Genomic DNA, 15703 nt, shown 5'->3' with positions numbered 1-15703 from the left:
ACATAAGCCAGAGAGAGCATGTGTGCTCTTCCCTGTATGAGAGATAATCCCACTTTTTTTTGGGGGGGGGGTTGGGTCACACCCAGCAGTGCTCAGGCATTACTCCTGGCTCTATGCTCAAAAATCACCCCTGGGGGCCGGAGAGGTGGCGCTAGAGTTAAGGTGTCTGCCTTGCAAGCGCTAGCCAAGGAAGGACCACGGTTCAATCCCCTGGTGTCCCATATGGTCCCCCCAAGCCAGGGGCAATTTCTGAGCTCTTAGCCAGGAGTAACCCCTGAGTATCAAACGGGTGTGGCCCAAAAAACAAAAAACAAAAACAAAAAAAAAAAGAAATCGCCCCTGGCAGGCACAGGGGACCATATGGGATGCCAGGATTCAAACCACCGTTCCTCTGCATGAAAGGCAAATGCCTTACCTCCATGCCATCTCTTCAGCCCAATCCCACATTTTTTAAGTAAATCGAATTTTCTGGCTTAAAGTATAGGCTAAATGTATTAGAAAAACTTGCAGTGTAAATATATCAGTATTGTAACTTTCAGCAAATCAGTTATGGTCTTTGGATTGAGGTATGTGTTAATTTGTATTGTCAAATAATTAGATTTCATAAACATGTAAAATAGAAATGGGTACTTACCAGACAGGTAAGAGAAAGGCTAACTGATAAGAAGCTTACTTTATTAAGATGTATTATTTTGGAACAGAGAGATAGTACAGCAGTAGGAAATTTGTCTTGCATGCAGCCAACCCAGGACGGATAGTGGTTCAAATTCTGGCATCCCATATGATTTTCAGAGCGATTTCTGAGCACACAGACAAGAGTAAGCTCTGAGCACTGCCAGGTGTGACCCAAAAACAACAACAAAAAAGATGTATTATTTTTATGAACGAGTCATTTTCTTCTTAATTATCTCTAATATAAATTCTAATAAGAGCGTTTAAAATGATTAAAATACATACATTCTGACAGCATAATCATCATGTCATCTATTTTCAGTCCCAAAATTGATTCTAAAAAATCAATGCTTTTCAAAAAGGAGCACATAATGGCCATGCCCCACAGTTTTGTATAAGAATTTGGCATAAAATCTTTAAGGATAATGAAGTGAAGTATGATTGATGAACTTGACACCTAACCTTTTTGGAGAATGTGTGTAGTTTCTGCCAGGGAGCCGGAAGTTTGGGCAGATGACACAATTGTACAAGTCGTATCACACTTCTGCTTTCTACTGGAGTAGAACAGGCCACCCTAGATTATTCCTATCAGTTTGAAAATATGTCATATTTGTTTAAAATAGAGCATGTTTGGGGCTGGAGCGGTGGCGCAGCAGTAGGGCACTTGCCTTGTACCTGGCCTAGGACAGACTGTGATTTGATCCCTTGGCATCCCATATGGTTCCCCAATCTCTGGCAGGAACGATTTCTGAGCGCATAGCCATGAGTAACCCCTAAGCATCACCAGTTGTGGCCCAAAAACAAACAAAAAGAATAGAGAATGTTTATCTAATCAGGATACCTTTAATGAGGCAGCTTGGGGTATAAATACCTAGCTAAGCCTAGGGCTTATTCCTGGCTAAGCACTCAGGGGTCATTCCTGACAAAGACCAAATGGGTACCAGAGATTGAACTAGGTTGGGTATGTAAGGCAAGCACCCTCCATATTCTCTCTCCATCCTCAATCAACAGATCTTATAAAACTGTGTTTTAATTTAAATTTTTCATGTTAATATTTGCTTAATGTTAAATTTATGTCAACTCTTTCTTGAAGTTCCCTTTTGTAGAACAGTGGGACTACTGGAATCTTCCAAATTTGGGGCTGCTTCCAAGCTATTAGAGTTGGATTCACTCTCTAAGGAGCAAAATACAGCTGACCCTTATGTAATGACCTCACCCTACTCATTGGAGGGATTGCCAAGGGCTCAAAGCCAACCCAACCTTACAGCTACAGAAGGACTCTCTGTGGAACCTACAGACAGCACATACCAGACTTCTTTATTTAGCAGCACAGTGGCACTAAATGATGCCTCTGGGAACAAGGAATCTCTAGCATCTAACCACTGGCCATCAGAGAACTATTCCTTTTACCTGCCTGGTAAGTACCTGTTACTGCAGATCTCTTTTATCACCCCCACCCCCCCAGTTACTTGGAAGGAAAAAATCTAGTGGTACAAGTGTAGACTCATATCTGCATATCCCACTAGCTTTATATTAAATTACCACCAAAGAATTTTCTCTTTTCTCTAAACTCGAGCCATGTAATGCCTTTGTTTTCATGAACTTTCTATGCACTCCAACTTTTTTTTATCCTTCTCCCCTTCCCTAAAATAATTACTCAGAGAATGGAGAGATAGTACAAAGGATAAGGCCCTTGCCTTGCATATGGTAGACCTTGATTTGATCCCTAAGACTGAATATGGTCTTCCGAGCCCTGAACACAAGTAGGTGTGGTCCCAAAATAAAAATAAAAATATTACTTACTATTAAAAAAAATAATTTGGGGTGGGAGGAGTGACACTTGGGATATTGGTGATGAAAATGTTGCACTGGTAAAGGGTTATATATATAACTCTTTATATATATATATATATAAAATCAAAAAATATATAATTTTGTTTTACTGAAACTGGTTTTGTGCTAAAACTTGGAAGGAAACTTAAAGGTCAATGAAATGTAATAGTGTTGTTTTAATTACTATATAAAGTCTAATGAGTCTGTGTGGTGGGACGAGGCCTCCCTGACCTGGCCTGGCAGTTCTGAAGGTTGCAGGGTAACAGTAGAGGAATGATCTATTGACAGTCCATTAAAGTTTTGTTGGAGTCAGCTTGCTTTATTTCCTCATGGCTTTTTCTCTGCCATGTGCAGACTCTGTGCCCTGTCTGCCTAACTCATCTCTTTCTCTCAGGATAACTCTCTGTCTCCCTTTCTGCTGCTCTCCATGCTTCCTTGCTGCCTTCTCCCTTCTCCCCCAGGCAACCCCTTTTATTCTTTTTCTAATATCTTTATTTATACGATTTGATTACAAACATGATTGTAGTTGGGTATAAGTCATATAAAGAATGCCCCCTTTTCCCAGTGCAACATTTCCATCACCAATGCCCCAAATCTCCCATCTCCTTACCTTCTCCTGGCACTGCCTGTATTTGAGACAGGCTTTCTACAAACCACAGACCCCTCTGAGGTGAGGATGGGTCTGACCATCCAGGTGAGATTAACATAGGGCACTGGGGGAGGGGTTCCTTAAATTCAGAATCTGTCATCTCTCTTGTGTCACATTCAAGCCTTTCTCTGACCTCTACCCTGTTCACACTGACATATATCCTGTACTTGGTTGACAAGAGGGAAGCTTTAAGAATTCCTGCGCTAGCCAAGGAACGGACCGCGGTTCGATCCCCCGGCGTCCCATATGGTCCCCCCAAGCCAGGGGCGATTTCTGAGCACATAGCCAGGAGTAACCCCTGAGCGTCAAACGGGTGTGGCCCAAAAACCAAAAAAAAAAAAAAAAAAAGAATTCCTCAAATTTTAGAGAAAAAAGCCAGAGGGACAGAAAAATGTCATTTGCATGCAGGATATTCTAATGTCTATATATTTCTTATTCTTAAGTAAAAAGAACATAAGTGCTCTTTGAAATAACATGAAGGCATGCTCCAGAGAGGCCAAAATCTGGGCCTTGTTCAGCTATTACTAGTTGAATTTTCTAGGGAAATATACAGGTAACTGGAACTATTGTTTCTCTAGGAATGGGGCAATGACATCTAACTATACTGCAGTAGTATACTGTAGTAGCAGTAGTGTAATACTCTCTTTGAGGAGACTTTGTAGCCCACCAAGTAGGATGTGTATTCTAGAAATAGATGAAGGACAATGTTAAATATTGGGATTGTCTATATTAATGTGAGAGGAGTCTATGTTATTCAAAGAATTAAGATTACTTTTATTTTACATAGACTTTGAAGCCTATTACAATGATATTCAAGAAGAAATTCCATCCAAAGGAAGACAACCAGGTGACTATGAGTCTATGAACTACCTCTTTAAAAGTATTTCGTGATAAATTCGTAATTTATCAAGTTGTTCATAATACAGTCATTTCAGGCATTAAATGTTCAAACACTAATCCCGCCACCAGTGTGCTCTTCCTTTCAGCAGTGTTCCCAATTTCCATCACCACCATAGCCTGTCCCTTTGCAGAAACAAATTTACTTCCTATTGTTTGTTACAACACAAAAGTAAATGAGATTATGAAAACAGACCAACAGGGTCAATTTAAAATAACTGTTGTCGGGCTGGAGAGATAGCACGGCGGTGTTTGCCTTGCAAGCAGCCGACCCAGGACTTAAGGTGGTTGGTTCGAATCCCGGTGTCCCATATGGTCCCCCTGTGCCTGCCAGGGGCTCTTCCTGAGCAGATAGCCAGGAGTAACCCCTGAGCACCACCGGATGTGGCTCAAAAGCCAAAAAAAAAAAAAAGATAGTAATTGTTGTCTCTCCATGGTGTTACTAAAGTCAGTATCTTGGATTTACTGGGCTCTGGTTGTTGCCAACTGAACCTCTGTTACTGTTTAGGCTCACTGAGCTTAGTAGATTTCTATGTAACTTTCCCATCAGATTTCCTGGGACACTACTGGGCTGACATTACTATAGATTTTTTAAAAATAATTTTTATTTTGACCAAAGTGGATTACAAATATTTCACAGTAATAGTTTAGGTACATACTATGAATTTTTAAGGTGTCTCGTGGCCAGGATCTCTAGATCTGAAACAAATTTGGTGGCTTGGAAGTGTAATACGTTTAAGTTGAAGAGCTAGGCTGTTTCTGTTGTAGGATATAGGGAATGGCACTAGGTTTCTGTAGTTTATGCAGAAAGGAGAATCTGCCCCCACTCATTCTGAAATTGTCACCGAGGTGTCAGCCTGGACTAGACTACCTGGGGAGAGTCAGAGGCCATTATGTGAACTACCTTTCTCTTGGAATTGCTATGCCCTTGTCTTTCCAGTCTATTCACACTTTTTAATTGAGGTAATGTAGTTAAAATAGTGTCCATGTTGGGGGGCCGGAGAGGTGGTGCTAAAGGTAAGGCATCTGCATTGCAAGCACTAGCCTAGGGAGGACTGCAGTTGGATCCCCCGACGTCCCATATAGTCCTCCCAAGCCAGGAGCGATTTCTGAACACATAGCCAGGAGTAACCTCAGAGCATCAAACGGGTGTGCCCCCCCCAAAAAATAATGTCCATGTTTATGCTTTTGGTACAGAGTTACTGCACACACACCACCAAAATATCCAAGACCATTTACCACTGACTTTATGTTACTTTTATTACTATCCATACTTCATTTTGTTTTGTTTTGTTTTGGGTCGCACCTGGCAATGCTCAGAGCTTACTCATATCTCTATACATTGAAATCACTCCTGTCAGTGTTCTGGGGATCATGTGGAATGCTGGGGATTAAACCTATGTTGACTGCATGTGAAGCAAGCATCTTGCCCACTTTACTATCACTCCAGCCTCTGTATACTTTTTAAACATACAACTTCTTTAAGAAGCTAAAGGACAAGATTAATCTGGTTGCTCTGGTTATTTCTATATATAGAGACTATTTTAGAAGAGTTCTTGGATTTAATAGAATAAATATTTGTGTAATAAGTGGCAGAAGAGAGGAAGTACTTGAACCACTAATCATGTCAAAGATGATCTCTCAGTGCATTTAGTAACAAAACTATTTTGGGTATATAGTATCTATCAGAAGTAATTACTAATAGAAGTTACCTATATTAGCTTTGAATTAATGTTTTTGTTTTTGTTTTTGTTTTGTTTTTTTAGTTTTTGGGTCACACCCAGCAGTGCTCAGGGGTTACTCCTGGCTCTACGCTCAGAAATCACCCTGGCAGGCATGGGGGGCCATATGGGATGCTGGGATTCGAACCTTTCTGCATGAAAGGCAAACGCCCCACCTCCATGCTATCTCTCCAGCCCCTGAATTAATGTTTTAAATAAAGTTATTACAAGGTCATAGAAATAATGTTATAGTAGGTGAGGCACTTATTTTACATGTGACAGACCTGGGTTCAATATCTGGCACTCCATCTAGTCCCTTAATCAGTTCCAGGACTGATTCCTGAAAATACTGCCAAAAGTAAGCCCTGATCATTACCAGGTATGGGCACAAAATCAAAAAATTAATCTATGAAATATAGAAATTTCCATCTACCATCCTTTGACTTGACTTGTCTTCTTAGGGATCAACCTTCCTGAATTAAGCCAAAGTGAGACTGATGATAAGGACCACGGTGATGGGGATAACTTACTGGGCCCCATCCTTCCTTCCAGTCATGCCAGGCCCACCCTCCTAGTGGACTGGCCCAAGTTCCTGCTCAGCCGAAGTATTTTCCATGGCTACACGTCTTCTGGTATGCACCCGCTCTTTGCATCCTGGAACTGCAACTATTCAGAAGAGTTTGGATTTTAGCTCTCTCTACTTGTTCTATGACTTTTATTTTTATTAGAAAAGTACACGAAATCATCATGCTGTTCTACTGGTATTTATGTCTATGTAGGCTACTAAGGTTCTCATTGTCCAGGGAAGAATTAGCCTCCAGGGCCTATCAGAAAGCCCATTGTTTTCCCACATGTACCATGCCTAACTGATTTGTTAGCTGGTTCCTGAAAACCAGCGCAGATACCTGTGGGTTCAACGGTTGTGTTGTCACAGTGTAACTGGATGTTCAAGGAAGTCAACCCCATAACACTTGAAGAGAGAGATTATAGCAAGTCATGATGGTTTTCTCAATATGTTGGATCTTTACCCTTTGTGATAACACATAGGCACACAGTTCTGAGTTACATATTCTTATCTATGAAATATTTTTAAAAAAATTTTAACTCAGAGATCAGAGAAATAGTACATGAGTTAAGAAAGGTGACTTATATTGTATGTGACCAAGCCATATTGTGCCAGATTTGTTCCTACCCCATCTGAGTACCAGCAAGAATGACCCCTAGATACAGAGTCAAAAGACAGCCCTCCACACTGTCAGATCTTACTCCTAAGGCAAAAATAAAATTAAATGATGACATTCAAACTACCACTTTTTATATCATCAACTTGTATATAAGATCTCTTTCTTTTTAGGGTATTTAGCTTAGGGTCAGCTAAGGAAGTACTCCTATAGTTAATTTCTTATCCAATTTAAGAAATCATTCATGGCCCATGTGGTATGTGAAATTGCTTTAAAATGCCTTGATTAGATTAACCAAGAGACTTGAAATTGCTTTAAAATGCCTTGGTTAGATTAACCATCTAGTCACAAGTTAACCAATGATGTTTACTGGCATTCTGAGTGCATTGAAATAAGGCACTGCATTCCTAAACTGGGCTTATTCATTACCCAGAATTTGAGTTTCTTCTCTTGTCAGGAGAGAATTAGAGATAAGGTCTGCATTTTACAAAGAAAATTGGGATTGAACAAACTACTGGCATTTCTGAGTAGGCGTAGCAATAAAGCCAATCAAATCAGCACCTTTTACTTCTGTCTAGTGGGGGGGTCAGTTGCAGAGAATGAGACAAACATACACAAAATGTCCAAGTTTTAGATTTAACTAGGCAGCCAAGGTTGGTTCAAAAAGCAAGGCAACTACCCCCAGAGTAGTGTGTTTTACCTTTATCTCTGAAGTGAAGGCAAAGTCTCTAGGAGGTGTTCTGCTAGTTGTCCCCATGTGTCCTCTCTTACTCCAGGAACCATGGAGCAGCGTGTGACAATAAAGCCATACTCACTGAATCCTGGAGAGACATACGTCTTACAAGCATCTGTGGGTATGTTGTGCCATTTTGTGAGTACAGAACAGGGTGCAGTAGGGGGTTAATTATATTCATCATCGGGATTACTTTCACTTCTGACTTTCCCTAGATTTGGTTCTGGGGCAACTTCATTCCCTCACTTTCCTTGCTGTAGTTTTTCACAATGCTATGAGAGAATCAGCATTGGAGATGTCCGTGTATTTCTGTAAATTTATTCTTCCTTATGGGATCAAAAGACTGCTTAGATCAACATAAAAACAGTGATATACATAAGTAGAGTGACATAGATTCTTTAAAAAAGAAAGAAATGTGTTTTGTGTTTTTCTAAGATAATTGGATAAACTGGTTTCTGGCAAGAAAATTGGTATGATTTTTTTTCATATATCTAAAACCCAACAAGATACTTTTACTGTTATTATTTATTTTCAAATTTGATTAAATCAAAATGTCTACCCCAGAGGCAAACAGGTGGGTAATGGGAGAAAACTGGGGTCATTGATAGGGGGCCATGTGCACTGCTGAAAGGTGGTATATATTATATGACTGAAACTCAATCATTAACCCAACTTTGTAACTATTTGTTTAAATAGAGTAATTAATTGATTAAATTAATTAATCAATTTTCCAAAAATAAATAAAAGAGGCTTGGTGCACTTGATTAAAACAAAAAAGCACATTATTCATTTGCTCTACTTTATGCTCCTTCTAGCATTTTTATGACCCAATCTGAATTCTTCTCTTTGGGGAACTTCTAGTTATCTTGCCTCCTTCCTAAAGATTTTCATTTGCTTGTGACAAGCACAAAAATACAACTATTTGTAGTCACAAAGAAATAGCCACAACTTTTAAAGTAAATTAAAAGTCATTTGCAAATTCCCAGTTTCGCCATCTGTTTTGATTCTTAATTATCCAAAGTAAAAACACAAGTTAACATAGTCTAAAAGTCTGCTCTGGAACTCAGAAAGGGATATTTTGATTATTTTTATTGTGTTCATAATTGAATTTAATAGCAGAACATTCAAATCTAAGCTACAAACTTTAAAAAATAGTTTTCTTTGTACAATTATACAAAATTACAATGTCATAATTTTAAACTCATTGTTCTACCTCACCATGACTACCACCAGAGAACATCATTATCCTCATGGCCCCGACACTCATCTCCTATCACACTTTACTTGACTCTATCTCAAGGTCGTTTACACTGGCTATTGTACAATCCTTTGCTTTTTTTGTTTTGTTTTGTTTTGTTTGTTTTGTTTTTTGGGGCCACATCTGGCGTTGCTCAGGGGTTACTCCTGGCTGTCTGCTCAGAAATAGCTCCTGGCAGGCACAGGGAATCATATGGGACACCGGGATTCGAACCAACCACCTTTGGTCCTAGATCGGCTGCTTGCAAGGCAAACGCCGCTGTGCTATCTCTCCAGGCCCCAATCCTTTGCTTTTATTTCTTTATATACTAAAAAACGAGTGAAGTCACCTGGTTTTTCTCTTTTCTTTCTGACACGCTGAATTTAGCTTCACTCTAGAATTCTCTCCAAGTTGTACCAAACAGCAGGATTTCATCTTTTCTCATTACTCAGTAATTTTCCATTGCCACAATTTCTTTATCCATTTATCTGGGCATATGTCGGTTCTTTCCAGATTTGGATGTTGTAAACAATGCAGCAATGAACGCAGATGTAAATATGTCCTTTTTGATTCATGTTTTTGTATTCTTGGGGTAGATGCCCAGGAGTGGAATTACAGGATCAAATGAAAGCTATATTAATCTTTTTTATTTTCTGAGAAATTTCCTATGAGGCTGAACAAAGCAACAATAATTGTTCCCTTTTTTGCAATCTCCCTACTCTTTCCAGGCTTTTTGACACAAGCTATTCTTATCTATGTGAGTTGATCCTCATTATCATTTTGATTTACATTTCCCTGAAATCAATGACAATGTATATTTTGTCATATGCCTGTTTTTTTGAAGAAGAGTCTGTTCTTCTCTCTCCCCATTTTGAATGTTTTTCAATTGCTGTTAAGCTTTAAGAATAATCCCAATCTGTGATATCATTTTATTTTAGACATCATTTCTTTTCCAGTACAGAAGCTTTTTAATTTGATGCATTCCTATGTGTAAAATTTTTTTGTCTTCTTTATAATGAAGTTATATTATTGAGTACTATTCTAATATCAAAATCTTGAAAGTTCTGCCTATGTTTTCCTTAATAGATTTTATAGAAGCAAGTTTATTATGTTTTCTTAATATACTTCATAGAAGCAAGATTAAAGCAATATTTAATCCATTTTGAATTAAATTTTGCAAAAAGTATAAGCAAGGGAATGATTTTTATTATTTTTTAAGTTAAGCATAATCATTTTATTGTAAGAAATTTAGAAAAAATGAGGGGAGAAAAGAAGAGACAGAGAACATGGCCTTCTCCGAGGGGCAAGAGGGAAGTCAGCATTTTGATTCTCACTAGTGTTTATATCTTTGTAAATGTTCCTTTGCTCTTTTCAGATTCAATTTCAAATGAAATCTTTGATCTCTCTTTTAGGCAGAAACAATGAAACTTTTAAAAATTGGGAAAAGTTAGACATTATTATATTTTTAATTACTTAAGCACCATCATTACAGGATTGTTCATAATACAGTTGGTTTTTTTTTTTCATTTACAAAGTTGTTCATTATTGAGTTCCTTCTCCTTCCCTCCGCCTCCTCCTCCTCCTCCTCCTCCTCCTTCTTCTTCTTCTTCTTCTTCTTCTCCTTACTATTATTATTAATTATTATTGTTATTTGATGCAACTAGCTCCAATAAATAATTTCCAAAGAAATGATTAATGTTCTTTAAAAAACAAAATATAAAAATTTTACATTTAAATTTAAATTCTGCACTTAAAAGTAAAAAGGTAAAATTCTAATAGTACTGTGAATTCATTACGAAATACCCATGTGTGTTTTTAGATGAGGCTTTAAGAAAACCCAAGATTAAAGAGGCATTTTGATTTGCTGAGCTGCTGGATTCCATCAGACTTTCTGCTCCAGACTTTGATTTCTGTTGCATGAAAGTGTTTCATTTTTATGTTCTTCATGGGCTTCAAATTGTACTTCCTGAAGCAGTGAGAACTTAGTGAATACATTTATGTTTACTGCATAGAGTTGCTGTCCAGAGCTGGTTCCCCTCCAGTGAACATTAGACTCCCTTGATAGGAATATTAACCCAGTCCAATATTAACAATGATCCGGGAGGTCTGGATGGGGACCTAAATGAGAATTTCTTGTAAGATCCTAAGAAATACTAATGCTTCTGAATTAAGAAGCATAAGTTTGTAAAAGTCTTCCTATACTTCTAAATTTTTTCTATCACAAATTCAATCTCTATTTTTTTTTCTTCTTTTTAGTTTCAAAGCACCACATGCTGGGGAAAGCTCAGCTATACTTGACCATCAACCAGGCTCCAAAGGATGTGTCCTGCCAGGTGCAACCCTCTCATGGCCTGGAGGCCCAGACTATCTTTAGTGTCTTCTGCATGTCAGGAAGACCGGTATGGTGGGCATTCCCACGTCTGTCCCAGGAATTGAGGCAATAGGATCTAAGAACTTATAGTCAGTTTCAGGTTAAAAATGCAGGGAAATGCATTCAGGCATGAAGATTTAAATTGGGAAGTGTCTGGAGCATGAAGAGTCCCCTCCCACTCCACCCCTTAGTTAGTGAATAGGTGTAGAATGACCACAGTTAGACAGCAGATTCTCAGAGGAAGACAAAGACAGGCAGCAGTTAAGAAGCAGTTAGCATAGCATGTCCACAACACAGGACAAAAGTCATTGAGGCTTTAGTCGCCAGGATCTGCCACTCCTGAATGTCAGGACAGTACCTTCAGTTAATTCTGGGCCAGTGTCAGCATGAGCTAAGGAACTTCCCTGAGATGGCCTGTTTCTGGAAACTTCACTCTTTTAGTTTGTGACAAGAAGTTAATTGTGATGATTTTGCACATCACCATTTCTTTTTGAGTCTTAAAGGAGAGGGTGGGCTTAAGGAGACCCCATGCTTCCTCCTGAAGTCAAATGACAAACACTGTCCTATTGCCTGCCTATAGAATAAAAATTCATGAGTTGTGAAATCACCCCACACCCCATGTTTCTAACCCCTTAGGCTGATGGGTCTGAAGAGGCAGGGTAGCAGCGAAGAAATAATTAGCCAAGCCAGTCAGGAGTAAGTCAGGTGCACCAGTCTGCACCTGGTGGTATCTCAGAGCACCAACCAAAGCTGACTTTTCTTCTTTTTCATACCAATACCTATCCACCTGGAGAGTGAGGTGAAAGTACCTACCTATCCAGTGGACTTTTACATATCAAAGGAAGAGGTTTAAGGAAGAAGGAAATTGGGGGAAGACCTTTGTTTGGGGTTGATAGCTGGGTGTCATCTTACACTGCCCATTTACCTAGACTAGAGCCTGTTCTGCCCTTTCTGCCCCTTACCTGAGAGTCCACCGACATTCCCAGAGGTACCAGGTCTTAAATAAAGGTCTAGTCCAGTCTTTTGTCTTATTGGTTAGAGTACTTGAGACTATCATTCTCAAGCTCCCGCTCTATGTCTATACCCCAAGTTAAGTGAGACTGCATCCATTCCCTCCCAGAGAACCTAGATGGATGGTACCCAGGAACTCTGAGGTGTCTTGGAATCAGGAGGATACATGACTCACCAGACGGAGTGACAGATGAGCCTCTCTGGAGCTCAGAAGGGAAAGGGTGTCCAGTGAAAGGAGGTCATGATAGGGAGGTGACTATATCTGCTTGTGTCCCAGGACATTGAGATAGTCTCTGTAATATTCCTGTCTGTAAACAGCTTTAGGAAGAAGGATTGAGACATATTTGTATTTACTGTGGGAGTGCTTCTGTTTGTTAATCTATGCTTTTCTTTTGCTTTATTTGGGGAATGGACTATAGGACTTTCGTTATGAATTTAGTTATCAGATAGGCAACTCATCCAAACACACCTTGTATCATGGCAGAGATGTTCAGTATTACTTTGCTTTGCCTGCTGGAGAGCCCTTGAATAATTATAAAGGTAAGTCACTTTGCATTTTGGGGGGTATTGGTTGTCCTTAATTGGAGCTCTAACTTTCCCTGGTTTTCTAAAACAGAAAATACAATTGTTATCTTTGTAAGATAGCTAGCTTTTATGCAAGAATACATTAGTAATATTAAAAATACATTTTATGCTTACTTTATAACCTAAATATAAATGACTCAATGCCTAAAAATGTTAGTGTAACATAAATTAAGATTTCATACTATTATATATTATTTTTATTTATTAATGGATTGTAATCTGGTCAATTTTTCTTTGTTGTGGACAAAATAAAAGGATATTAGTTTTTTGGTTGTTTTTTTGGGGGGGGGTTTATTTATTTATTTATTTTTTGGTTTTTTGGCCACACCTGGCGGTGCTCAGGGGTTACTCCTGGCTGTCTGCTCAGAAATAGCTCCTGGCAGGCACGGGGGACCATATGGGACACCGGGATTTGAACCAACCACCTTTGGTCCTGGATCGGCTGCTTGCAAGGCAAACGCCGCTGTGCTATGTCTCCGGGCCCGGATATTAGATTTTTAGCATGTGTTGTATTCAGAATAAAATAAATCCTACAGTGCCATGTCTTTTCTCTTAATACTGTCCCTGCAATCCTATTCAGTTCTAAATCAATCCTAAGAGCTGAGTTTGTCAGAGACATAGACACATAGGTATTATGCAGTACTCCTGATTTAATCTGTTTTGTTAATTAAATTCAATAAAAATCATTTTGAATCTATGAAAGATAAAAGATATTTTAAAAACTTTTCTATTCTTTTTATGTGAATGCAAAATCCAGTGATTGAAGTTTCTTTGAGTTTTACCTATGAGATTTTTTTGGGTGGGGAGAGCCATACCCAATGACACTCAGGGGTTACTTTTGGCTCTGTGCTCAGAAATTGCTCCTGGCTCGGTGAACCATATGGGATGCTGGGATATCGAACCGAGGTCCATCCTAGGTCAGCAGCATGCAACGCAAACTCCCTACTGCTGCGCCACCACTCCGGTTCCCCTATGAGATTATTTTATTCTGAAGTCTGAACTAGTTTGTCTGTGAGATTTGTTTAAACTTCACCTCTTTTTCAAGTTTACTATGTTTTCTTCTTTACCAATCCTTGACCTTCTAAGTAAGGTCAGTGAAATGAGCAAAATTTTCTAGGCAAGATGCTATACGTTGGTTTGGGTGGGCACATCTGCCTGGTGTCATGATGAGCTCTGTGCAACTTGGCCAAATAGATAGAGGTATTTTGCACGGCCTTTATCAAAATGTTCTTCAATTTTGAAATTTTACCCATTCTCTATCTTTTTGTAAATCAAGATAATTCTGAATTCTGTATTTAGATAAAGGTAAATATAAGCAACTATACATACAACTTGAGGAATATTTAATTATATCTTTACTTTTCACCTTATTTTGGGGTCATACCCAGCAGTGCTTAAAAGCTACGTGTAGTGCCATCTTTCCTGATGATTCTTGGAGGGGATATGTGGTGCCAGGGAGTAAACCTGGAATTCCTCCAGGCAGAACTTGTGCTTCAGCCTATGGCGCTTTCACTTGAGCTGCCTTTCTTGAATAATGGTTACACAGTTCCAACTCAATGTGTTACTTTAGAATCTTCCATGAACTCTTTTTCACATTTTCTTTACTGAAGCAAATAACCAATTTAATCTGCAGTAGAATCACTGGGATACCTGTAAAAAATTGCAGGTATTTTTCTCAGTTAAACTTGAGGTCCATCTTGCTGCTTTGGAATACCGGGAATAACACTATATACACCACTCTTTAAATATAACTATAAATCTAACAGGAGGAAATCCACATGGGGCAGCCACCACTCTATTTAATTGCCCCATAGAGCTGCAAATAAGCGAGTGAGTGAGTGAGTGAGTGAGTGAGTGAGTGAGTGAGTGAGTGAACTCACTTCCCAAAGCCTCTGGCACACATTGGCAGCATCTGTGCCTCCACTGGTATCTTCACCTATTTCATGTACACACCAAATACACACACTTGTTATTTGGCTCAATGCTTCATGTTGTAATGTGCAGTCTCCCCAGAGAACTAAAAAAAAAACAAACAAAGTTCACCACTGGTACCAGTTACCTACCGCCATTCCCAGTGGAAGAAAAGTCAGCTATCATTTCACAGTTTTCTTGCGTTATTGATCCTTGCCATTCAGTTGCTGTCAGCATATAGAGAAAAAAATATCTCTTCATCGTGTGGTTGACCTATCTTTGCATATTTCCTGACAGTCCTGGTGTCCACTGAGGTCACAGACGGCCAAGGCTCTCGGGTACAGCCATGTACTGTGGAGGTCACTGTACTTCCACATTTCTCTGGCTCTCACTGCCCAGATGAAGACTTGTAAGTGGCATTGCCTTTCTTATTTCCTTACAGAATGTCTGTGCTTCCTCAGAAATGGCCCCTTCTAAGCAGAGCACTGAGAAGTGAATAGTGTCATCTGTTAACTCGTGTCAGAATGAGCAAAAAAGGACTCTGCCTTGAGCTCCTTACCATATGTAAATATAATATATATCATAATATAATTATAAATACTTATATTTGTGTAGGCCCATCAGAGCTCATAAGCACTCTTCTGTTTTGGAAACAGTATATAAGGATATAATTTACATACCGTATAATTATCCATTTATATATAATAATTCCTTGGATTTAGTATATATTATGAGTTCATTAACAATGATCTGATTTTATTATTCTTCAAACCTGTAATTGATTCCCTCATTCCTCTTCCCAGATTTTTCCACTGGCCACAGATACCTTTAATTTATTTTATGTCCAAAGATTATTGATTCTGGGCTTTATTTTATTTTATTAGCACATGGGATGTGTGGTC

At 38.9% G+C, this 15703-nt stretch overlaps 1 protein-coding gene across 1 annotated transcript in view; it reads left to right on the top strand.

Annotated features, from left to right (window-relative positions):
- The window catches only part of PKD1L1 (polycystin 1 like 1, transient receptor potential channel interacting), a 113586-nt gene that overhangs the window by 36309 nt on the left and 61574 nt on the right, over positions 1-15703 (top strand). The window contains 8 exon segments of the mRNA XM_049777515.1: positions 1766-2089; positions 3942-4001; positions 4407-4412; positions 6234-6404; positions 7730-7807; positions 11180-11322; positions 12725-12845; positions 15099-15210. Of these exon segments, the coding sequence (XP_049633472.1) occupies positions 1766-2089; positions 3942-4001; positions 4407-4412; positions 6234-6404; positions 7730-7807; positions 11180-11322; positions 12725-12845; positions 15099-15210 (1015 nt within the window).

The sequence above is a fragment of the Suncus etruscus genome, chromosome 7 (assembly GCF_024139225.1).
Source record: "Suncus etruscus isolate mSunEtr1 chromosome 7, mSunEtr1.pri.cur, whole genome shotgun sequence".
Taxonomy (NCBI): domain Eukaryota; kingdom Metazoa; phylum Chordata; class Mammalia; order Eulipotyphla; family Soricidae; genus Suncus; species Suncus etruscus.
This window is presented reverse-complemented; position numbering and strand designations above follow the sequence as displayed.